The sequence below is a fragment of the Helianthus annuus genome, chromosome 14, assembly GCF_002127325.2.
Source record: "Helianthus annuus cultivar XRQ/B chromosome 14, HanXRQr2.0-SUNRISE, whole genome shotgun sequence".
NCBI lineage: Eukaryota > Viridiplantae > Streptophyta > Magnoliopsida > Asterales > Asteraceae > Helianthus > Helianthus annuus.
Window position 1 is genome coordinate 84261905 of NC_035446.2, and position 11645 is coordinate 84273549.

General features: G+C 39.8%; 1 protein-coding gene across 2 annotated transcripts; it reads left to right on the forward strand.

Annotated features, from left to right (window-relative positions):
• The first annotated feature begins 9640 nt into the window (after positions 1–9640).
• Positions 9641–11382, forward strand: LOC110905552. 2 transcript variants are annotated; one of them, XR_002573223.2, is made up of 3 exons: positions 9641–10496; positions 10567–10942; positions 11021–11382. XR_002573223.2 is itself a non-coding variant. In XM_035982841.1 (2 exons), exons 1-2 carry the CDS (start codon positions 9734–9736, stop codon positions 10782–10784), a joined length of 981 nt encoding a protein of 326 aa, XP_035838734.1. In that variant the 5' UTR covers positions 9641–9733; the 3' UTR covers positions 10785–11382. The 2 variants fall into 2 exon arrangements, 1 of the variants encoding a protein (XP_035838734.1); XM_035982841.1 differs by having other exon boundaries at positions 10567–11382.
• Positions 11383–11645: the final 263 nt, after the last annotated feature.

Below are 11645 nucleotides of genomic sequence, written 5' to 3' on the forward strand. Positions count from 1 at the left end.
AACACATCATGAAGAACCCAAAAATTATATAACACAAGATCAAGAAACCACAAAAGACATGTCATTTGTGAATCATAACTGGTATAACACGTTGTGAATTAACCTGTAACTAGTAAAACAAATCGTCAAGAAATTATAAATACATCTCCTTCCTAAAAACACGTTAATAGTTACAAAATACATCTCCTTCCTAAAACATAAACTGTTATAACACACTGTGAATTAACTTGTAATTGGTAAAACACATCGTCAAAAAATTATTCATGAATGATTGCAGCTGGTAAAACACATGTTACATTGTGAATGTTTAAAACACAACGACAACAAATCCTCTAATTAAGCCAATTATAAACCCCTAAAGCACAACGGTATTAGTCTGCTTGCTGTTAAAACACACTGTCAAGAAATCCTCCAACATTAATTCAATATCGTAATCATTGTTAGATAAATCATACAATTACTACAACACATCAAACAAAAATTCAAGTTATGCAATATCATAAAACTTTACCATCACCTCAATCAACCATAACATTTGACGCCATGATTTTGATCAGTAAAGATGTTATGAAGAACCAGATGCAATATGAATGCTCTGGGAATATGTTTTATCAATTGTATAATTTAAATGAAACTGTCGATTTGATTTCAATGAGATATCTACTTTCCTTAATTATCTGCGTAGTTAGTTAATCTATTAATATAATCCATAATTACAATAATAATTAAATTACCTTAATACCCTTTTGATTAAAAACTCCAATTGCCACATGTCACATGTAGGAGACTTCCTACACTTTGTAGGAAAAAATGGCTTTGTAGCCAACTCCTACCATATATATATATAGGGGACCGCTAAAATGAAAACCACCCCCGTTTGTAAGAATCGAGAGAACCATTTTCCAACCATTTGATCTTCAAGATGGATGGATGAGATTAAAAGTAATTAAAACAAATATTAAATACTTTTTGTCTTATTATGTTTTTAATATTTTAATACAAAAAGGTAGTTTAGTAAATTTACAATTTTTTGTCTATTTGTCTTTATATTTTTTATTACTTTTTTGTATTATTATATTACTTGTTTTTTTTTTAAACAGAAATTTTTTATTAAAAACCATTTTAGATCCAGATTTTTAAACAAAAACAATTTATTGAACGCCGTTTTTAAGCCCGACTTTTTCACACGCCGTTTTTTTACGTCAGGTTTTACGCGTCGTTTTTTTTAGCGCGTCGTTTTTACGCCCGCTTTTAAAAGACTTTTAAAAGAGACTTTAATGAGAAGAGAGAGATGATTTGATGGTTTTGATTAAATGACTATATTACTCTTTTGGTTGTCATTGGTGGAGAGTGGTTCTCGCGGTTCTTACAACTGGTAGTGGTTTTTATTTTAGCGCCCCTATATATATATATATATATATATATATATATATATATATAGAGTAAGGTTAACATACAAAAAGCCTTATCATACATCACGTAGGAGACAATGGTAACCGTTGGATCAGGGGTATAATCACGCATGGGACCACATAATCATGCATGGGACCACATAATCACACATGGGACCACATAATCACGCATGAGACTATAATCACGCACGTTCTATGATAATAACGCACGTTATATTTTTTGTCATGTATGTTAATGTAGGTTAAGCCTTGAAGTACATTATACTTTCTCTATATATATATATATATATATATATATATATATATATAGGGGGCTGCTAGAATGAGAACCACCTCGAGTTGTAAGAACCGCGAGAACTACTTGATCCGGGGCGAGGTGGATCAATTTTTTTTTTCAAAAACGTAGATGCATGTATTATAAACACATTCGTAAAAAAAATTAAAAAAAAATGCCGTGCGTGTAGTTTTTTACACCACAAGTTTGTGGTTTACGAGTTCCGTAATTTACGGAACTCGTAAACCACAAACTTGTGGTGTAAAAAACTACACGCACGGCATTTTTTTAAAAATTTTTTTTACGAATGTGTTTATAATACATACATCTACGTTTTTGAAAAAAAAATTGGTCCACCTCGCCCCGTACGGTGTGGTTCTCGCGGTTCTTACAGCTCGAGGTGGTTCTCATTCTAGCGGTATATATATATAGGGCATGGATGTATAGAAAACTTATTTGTACTAAGAAAACCTAGGAAACCCAATCTATGATCATTGATCAAGATCATCCAATGGCTCATAAAATTTGAAACCTTTTTGAATTAAATTAAATACATGATAAAGTCAATAAAGTTAGTTCAAGGGCATATGGGTAAAATTACATATGATATGATTACATTTGTCCAAAAGAAGTCAAAGTAAGTACAAACCATATATTAAAATATCTCTTTCTCTCTCTTCTTTAATTGTCACCATCACCATCAAACCATCATCATTCTCTCTCTTTCTTCTTTCTTCTTTTTGAGAATTCAAAATATCTCATTCTCTCTCTTCATTCTTCTTCTTCTTCTGTAAATTCACCATCATCATCATCATCCATTCTCTCTCTCTCTCCATGTTTCAAAATAAACACCAAGAACACATACAAGTGTGTGTGTGAGAGTTCAGGAGGTAGAGAGAGATTTAAGAGAGAAGTCTCGCCGGAGAAGAAGAAGTCTCGCCGGAGAAGAAGAAGTCACCACCACCATCATCATCATCATCATCATCATCCATTCGCCGGAGAAGAAGAAGTCTCGCCGGAGAAGAAGAAAAAGGTGCTACGGTGAATCGCGAAACAAGATAAAAACAAGGTGCGACGGTGAATCGAAATCCCTAGATATGAGAGCAACATTTCAGTTGTTATCATCCGGTAAAAGTCACCGGAAAATGGAAGAAAACAAGAAGCAAGTGCAGAAGCAGATTTGAAGATGAACATGAGAGAGAAGCAGATTTGAAGATGAACATGAGAGAGAAGTAGATTTAGAGAGAGGAACAACAATCTTCATCGTGTTCATCTCGAACACCAAGAACACACGCACAAGTATGTGAGAGAGAAGCATGTTTGAACCTAATTTACCTTGATTTTAGATAGAGAGACAACAATCTTCATTGTGTTCTCGAACACCAAGAACACACACACAAGTGTGTGAGAGAGAAGCAGGTTTGAACTAATTTACCTTGATTTTTTTTGTTAAGGTTGTTGTTAATATGTTTTTGTGTGCTCAAAGTGGTCTAGTAATGGTAAATGTTTAGTAGTTACAGGTTTTTGTTTTTTGTATTAAAATCATGTTTATGTAGTAATGATCTTGTTCATTTTATATATAAAAAGTAGTTCTTTTTGCTGCTACATATGTTGTAACAATGTTACACATGTTACTTATGTTAAAATCAGCCCTTTCTTGGACACAAAAGGAGCTACACATATGTAACACATGTTTGTAACGTGTGTTACACTAGAGGTTTTACTTAGTAACCTTTTTTTGTTAAGTCTGTTGTTAATATGTTTTTGTGTGCACAAAATGGTCTACTAATGGGTAAATGTTTATGTAGTTTACAGGTTTTTATTTTTGTATTAAAATCATTTTTATTTTTTTTTATATTATCAGTTGTTCTTAGCTTACAAGTTGAAATGTTGAAATGTAATTTTAAATGGGTTGAAATTTATTTTAAATGGGTTGTTAGTTGAAATGTCTTGCTAGCATAATTAGCTACATATGTTGTAATAATGTTACACGTGTTACCTATGTTAAAACCAGCCCTTTCTTGGACACAAAAAGGAGCTACACATATGTAACACATGTTTGTAACGTGTGTTACACTTAAGGGTAACACATCTAAAACAATTGTTGTGGGGAGTACAACTGTCCAGTCTAGAAAACAAAAACAAAAGCTATACGACGTCAAACAAATACGAAAGGTTGTGCTAACATATGTTACATGTTTGTTTAGTGCTTGCAGCGAGGGAGTTGGTTCTACCGGATAGTAGTTGTTTGAAGTGTATGGTAACTGTTTACATATGTAACCTTTTTTGGGTGGTTTTGCTTAGTTTTTTTTTATGTGTGAAATGATGCAGATAAAAACTCAAAATTTGGGGAGTCTTCAAGTTCAGGGCATCATTGGGTAGAAGGTAACTAGTGTTAGTGATGTTACTACTAATGTTTTTTAATTAGTAAATTAAAAATACTGGACTGTAACTTGTGTTATTATGACTTGACCATAGCAGTTGCAGCCAAACGAGAAGGGATCTTGGCAGGAAGATGGAGAAACCGATGAAGAAGGGGAACAAGAAGTCGATGAAGGGCAGGTGGTGGGTACATTTGACGTTGTACAGAAGTTACCCTCTAGTGTAACACATGTTACAAACATGTGTTACATATGTTCAACCCCTTTGTTACCAAAAATCGGGGCTGCACATATGTAAGACATGTTTGTAACTTATGTTACACTAGAGGGTAGCACATGTATGATCATTTTTGGATCATTTGTATATATTTAAGTCTGTATAAACCTACAACATCGAAACCCCCAAAAAGGTTACACATGTTATGATAGAATGGGAAATGTGTAGCAGCGTTCAATACTGTTGTTTCACTCTATAGTGTGTAACATGTGTGACATGGCGTTTGTCAGCAAAACATATAACTTGTAAGGTGATACGGTTGTATCTTTAAAACATGTTTACCTATAAATACTTACATGTTACAGGTTGTATCTTTAAAACATGTTTAAACCGGAAACTGGAAACACTTACAAAATATAAAGCAGATTTCACACAAGACGTAACATGTGTAAACTGGAAACACTTGTGTAACATTTCGGTGTAACACATGTTACATGTTGTATCTTAAAAAACATGTTTACCTATAAGTACTTAAAAAATATAAAGCATAGTAGGAACACACCTATTAAGGATGTTACACACGTTGTAGAGAAGATGTTACATGTGCACACACAATTAACATGTGTAACATGGCGACAAGTGTCATGTGTGATCTTTTTTTGTTACCCTAGGGTGCTAAACGTATTACAACGTTCATAACGCACGTAAACTTATACTAACATCCATCCCTATGTCCACAGATGATCTAGAACATACTCCACATTACCATCTTTGCGAGTCTTCTAATGGCACTAAATTGTGGACACCGAATGTCAACGAGCAATATCATCCTATTAATGTTAAATCATACGTCACACCGGAAGAACTTCTTGCCATGTATAAGACTTATGACCAATATGCTGGGTTCAATGTAAAAAATATACATTAATGCAGTTTTTGTATCTACTAATAACATTGTTAATAACAACTCTAGGTACATATGTAACATGAAGTGTATCGTTTGTCCCTTTAATTCGTTACGCTAGTCTCATATACTTATAGTTACATATATTACTTGTTTGTTCATTGATATGACATTTTGGATGACGTAATGTTGTTACATATGTAATTTTACTAAGTTTAAATTGACACCAAAGGGACTGACATATGTAACACATGTTTATAACATATGTTACACTATGGGGCAACAAATGTAACACATGTATAGCTATCTTACACATGTTACGTATGGTCTTCACAACAACATCCATCTTCACAACACATAGCAGCCAACCAAAAAACACACCATCGTCACCATGAAAACTTGATGATGCGTTTTAATCCTTCGGTGGGCTTCGCTTCTTGACAACCAACTTCATCTTGAACACAAAACATCTTTTCACCTGTGAACAAAAACAAGTAAACAAGTGTTACAAAGTTGATGTTTAAAAAAAACTGTTTTCATCCATTTGCAATAGAGACGTGTAAGTAGGTAAAAACCTGCTGTAACACGTGTTACATTTGATGTATCTTTACGTTGAGGAGGGGATTATAAAAAGAAAATGCACGTCTGAGTAAAAAGTTGTAACACGTGTTACAACGGTTGTTTACAGAACTTTCAAATAAGTGACAAGCCGGACGATAGCCAGTGGTACAAATGGATGTTTTGAAAAATCTAACACGTGTTGCGTTGGATGTATCGTCAAGCTGAAGATGGGATTATAAAAAGGAAAATGCACGTAAACTTATACTAACATCCATCCCTATGTCCACAGATGATCTAGAACATACTCCACATTACCATCTTTACGAGTCTTCTAATGGCACTAAATTGTGGACACCGAATGTCAACGAGCAATATCATCCTATTAATGTTAAATCATATGTCACACTGAAAGAACTTCTTGCCATGTATAAGACTTATGACCAATAAGCTGGGTTCAATGTAAAAAATATACGTTAATGCAGTTTTTTATCTACTAATAACATTGTTAATAACAACTCTAGGTACATATGTAATATGAAGTGTATCGTTTGTCCCTTTAATTCGTTACGCTAGTCTCATATACTTATAGTTACATATATTACTTGTTTGTTCATTGATATGACATTTTGGATGACGTAATGTTGTTACATATGTAATTTTACTTAGTTTAAATTGACACCAAAGGGACTGACATATGTAACATATGTTACACTATGGGGCAACAAATGTAACACATGTATAGCCATCTTACACATGTTACATATAGGTGTTACATGTGTTACAACGTCAAGGTTACACATGTTACATATAGTTGTTGCATCCCAAAAAAAATTGCCGTCACATCAACATCCGTATTCATCCAAAAATGGGCATACTAACAATGAAAATGAAAATAAAAATGAATTTTATATCAATAGTTGTAATGCTTCTAAAAAATGGTCTTCACAACAACATCCATCTTCACAACACATAGCAGCCAACCAAAAAACACACCATCGTCACCACGAAAACCTGATGATGCGTTGTAATCCTTCGGCGGGCTTCGCTTCTTGATAACCATCTTCATCTTGAACACAAAACATTTTTTCACATGTGAACAAAATAAGTACATCAATATTAGTTTCTATAGTTAAAACTTATTAATCTCCTATGTAACATGTGTAACATGGCTATACATGTGTTTAGAGGTGTACAAATCGGTTATTTTGGAAAACCGGTTACGGTTAATAACCGTTTCGGTTATTTTCAGCAAAAAAAACCGGTTTTTTATTAACCGGTTACGGTTAATAACCGGTTTTAAATGGGAAAGATTGTAACCGGTTGATGAAACAATGGTTAACCGGGCAGGGTTAACACACTGGTCTCGTCAAGAAGGGTTAATCCCTTCCTCTCGGAGATCGCTGGCTGGGTCACCGGTGGATGATCTCCTGCACAAGGAAACAAGCCGTGACTCGTAACAAGGAGGATGGGGTGGGGGGTGCTCCTTGTTACCACTCTCCGGCGTGAGAATCAGTAGTTTGCTTGGGAAGCAAAGCAAGATTATAGTAGTAGTTAGAGAGTTGTGAAGAGATACCTCAAACCTGGTTTGGGGTCGGTATTTATAGCCGAGGAGTGAAGGAGGAGATTGATGGATGGGCTGACGACGAGCTGCACCGTTGCAGGTGTGTCAGTCTCGCCGGCCATGGGGGTTACGCCACGTCAGCCCATTGCTTTAATAGCTCTGACAGGGGACTGTCGCCGGCGCCACTTGCCTCGTGGTGTCAGCCACTTGCCTGGCGTGTCAGTCCACTTGTTGGATATGCAGGGTGCGGTGCGAGCCGCATCGCTGCATGCGGTAACGTCTGAAGTTACCGCGTCTCCTACTTGTGATCAAGAAATACGCGAGATGCGGTGTTGGCCGCATCATCGTATGTGGAGACTATTTGCTCGCTTCCCTTGTCGTGACGAAAATGGCCATATGATGCGGTGCCAGCCGCACCGATATGTTCATCTTCTTTCGTACTTGGGTCAAGCTATTCATCTTCGAACCGAATGGGTTCGAAGGATGTGACCGCATGGGTGCGGTTTGCTTACTGGTAGGGGTTTGTTTGATGCGGGTAATGGTCGTTTTGGGACCATACCCCTTCAAGTCCCCCCAGTCTAGTGTTGCTCCCTTGTGCAAGTTGCACGTGGGAGGAGTACTGGACTTATGGTGTAGGAAGGTAGTGTGGCAGTCTGGAGAAAATTTTAGGCCAGATCAACCTGGTGATCTGGTAAAAAATCCGGCTATGCCTCTTCCGTACCGGTGAAGGGGTTTCGCTTGATGCGAAATTCTCAGCCGTTGCATGTCGTCAGGTGGGTTGCCACCTGTTGTTGTGTTGAAGGCCTGTTAGGGACCTTCATAGTAATGCTGCACAAACTTCGAACCAACCTCTTGGATGGTGGTTCGAAGGTTTGCACATGTTTCGAACCTCTTGGAGGTGGTTTCTTCTTCGAACCATTTGCCAGAATGGTGCACGAAGAAGAAAAGAAAAACTTGTAAACCAACCTTTGCGGTCAGGTTTGAAGGTTTTGGATGTTGTGTTAGAACTTTGCTCAAGTTCTATGTTCAGCATCCTATGATGAGATGACCATCCCTTTTTTGTTGGGTGTTCGTGTTCATCTTGATAGCTCTCAAGTAACCGTACGTTCTTTGCGGTTACTTCGTTGCGTCATTGTTGGCCGTGTTTGGTCGAACAATGTGGATCTGGACTATGGGTAAATAAACATGGTCATAGGCAAGGGGATGCCCATCGTTGTTTATTCCATGCGATCCATTGGTAGGTAAACAAAGTCCTAAGCAGACTTGTTACCGCGGTCCGTTGGCAGGTAAACAAAGTCATAGGCAGACTTGTTACCGCTGTTCGGACACTTGCTGCTTGATAAGTGCTTGTTTAGAGCACGTATCTGCGTTCTTTCTGGAACCACTTACCTTCACGCTCCAATACCGAGTTTATAACGAGGTAGCCTCGTTCGGTGATGTGGAGTGAGTTTTGCTCTTCCGTAGCAACCACTCTGCGGAAGCTATGGTTATGTCTGTAGCTCTTTATGGGTGTCTGCGATGTTGCAGTCCCATATTCGCTCAAAGTGTGCTTGTTGCACGGATGTAACTCTTGAAGGTTCAGGAGTCAGGGCTGCTGATGTGCGGGCGCGTAGTTTCCGTTCCTTCTCTCTTCTGAAGAAGTTGTTCATGCACCCTCTGTGGTTGTGAACCGGACAGGAGGGATTTGAAGCTTGAAAAAAAGGAAGGCAATGCGCTTTGCCTGTTCCTGAGATGCGGTTCAGTCCAAAGAACAACACTGGTTCTGAGCATCTGACACATCTGAATGGGTTCATGTGTGTCACTTCCGCATATTTCACGTTTGCTCGTGAGTGATGCGGAAAAGGTAATATATCCCTTTATAGCATAGATAGATATATTTCTACCTATTTTTTAGGGTATATAAAAAAACGACATGCGGTATGGGTTATGGTGCGGTAAACCAGAAAAACCGCATGCCGCTTATGTTTTTTGGATAATGTTGTCGCTTTTTCTTGCCTACGTGGCTTGATCGCACGTGTGAGTTGGTAGAAGTTGGTGAGACGTTTCTGCATGTGCTGAAATGAAAGGACATTTGCACTGCCCGAGGCATTAAATGCACTGTAGCAGGGAGTGTAAACGTCTTCTTTGTCAGGCGCGTGGGCGGCCACGCGCGCGTGATAACCGTCAGCTAAAACGGCGCTCGACACGTGTTGTTGCAAGATACGCTCTTTTTGAACGTGATGATTTGCTTTCTCCCTCCGCATTAATTGCGATGGGTATATAAGGGGATAACCGTTTGTGGTTTCCTCTCATTTTGTCGAAAATTCAAAAAATTTGCCGTTTGAGAGAAAGTTGTCATCTGTTTTCTCCGACGATTTTTTCTGAAATTCCGGTGAGGTTTCTAGTGTTTCTGTTCACCATCTTCTGTCTCTTTGATATTTTTGATGGCTGAACCATCTAGTCCACACAATGTGGAGGGTGAAAACCCTGAACAGCCGATAGTGGCTGAGGAAGAAGACGAGGATGATGATGTGAATGTTCCCGGTGGTGGGTTACCGGTGTTGAAGTGGACAAAAGGTAGTTTTAAAACCCTGATGGCCACTGTTCAGATGGCCAAAGACTGGAATGCTACTTTCCCACAAGTGGGGGACACCGGTGCCGATGCTCCGGCCGGTTATATAACCTTGTGGGCGGATTTTTTCACCCACGGTAACCTTAGGTTGCCGGTGACGGTGTTTGTGGCGGAGGTATTGGAGTATTATCACCTCCATATCTCCCAGCTTAGTCCTTTCGGAATGTTCCGAATTCGGAATTTTGAGTACACATTCCGTGCCCATGGCCTGCCCATTTCAGTGGAGAATTTCCGGCGTTTCTACCAGTTGACGGTGAACACCGGTTTTTTCTCGTTCACTCAAAGGCATGGGAGTCTGAAGTTGATGACACCCCCTAAGGGTGTGACAGGCTGGAAGAAGAGGTTCTTCTACGTGAAAGCCTGTGCGGTCTATGCTAACATGTCTTTCAGGAACGTCGATGTTGGAGTTTCCGATGAAGATATTCCTGTTGCTTCCGCAGAGACCGCGGACTGGTTCTCTAGGCTGCGGCCTATTGAACTCAAGAAGTTGGATAATGACCAACTATGGATATTGCGGATGATGCTCTCTAGACCGGATAGGAAGGAAAGACCCGTGTTGCGGGAACAGGGTGGTGGTAAGTTCGTTACCCTTTGTTATTTTCCTTATTTCCTAAGCCTTTGTGGTAACCTGCATGCATGTATCAGCGGATGCGGTTGGCTTGTGGAGGATGTTTGAGCCTGATTTCAAGGGCCAGGTTGAACTGATCGCGGTTGAGCTGAAGAAAGGTTTCAACCTTGAAATTCTGAAGAACTTCCGCGTACCATCAAAAGCGGTGCTGGAAGCCCCGGTTCCGGGGGACGCAAGAGGTACGTCTTACGTGGCATTAGTTTTTTCAGTTTATCTTTTTGACTGGTTCTGTTGATTGTGTGAATCCAGGTGTCCTTGCGGATTTGGGGAAGTTTGAGAAACGCGTCCCCAAAAAGACTGTGGAGAAGAAAACGGTAAAAAAGACCGTGCGGGGTCGTGGTAAGGGGAGTGTTGAAGGCTCAGCTGCCCCTTCTTCCGTTTTCGAAGCCGCAGGTACCTATCAATCTTGTTCTCGGGGATATACCGATTACGTCGTAGTATCTGACACCCTTGAGGGTTTGGGTGTTATAGGTAGTGGTGCGGCCGCGGGTGGAACTGGTGTGGTTCCCCCCGTTGTTGGAGAGAAAAGGGGGCCAGAGCAGAAAGCTGCTGGTGGTGGTGAACCGAAGAGGCGGAGACTGCCGACCAGGAGAGTTGCTCCGGTGCAGAAGAAACCTGCAGTTGCTGCTGGTAAGTATATCCCTTTTCTTTGTTTTGTATGTACCATGGGTGGTAATACTCATTGAATACTCTTTGGATTGCAGAATCCCGAGATGCGGGGTATTCTTATGTTGACATTCCTGCGTCTCCTCCGCACACCGCTGCCGCGGGTGCGGGTGTATTGAAGGAGAAGGTCGCGCCTAAGGAGCCTGCGGCCCCTTTTGCTGGGCCAGTTCGTGACCCCCCTTTGGAGAAGACGGTGGAGGCGACTGTTGACCGGATTTTTGACACTGTGGACTCCTCGGACAATCTGATCTCTCCTGATGAGGGTGACGGATTGAACTTGAGGTTTTCAGATACCGGTAAGCAGAAGTCTGATGCTGAGGTGCGGCAGCAGGATGCTGAGCCGCAGAAGTCTCCTGCTGGGGAGAAAGGTAGCGGCTCGTCTGCCGATGGTGCGGGTTATGACGGGCCTCCAATTCAGCCTGGAGAGTCT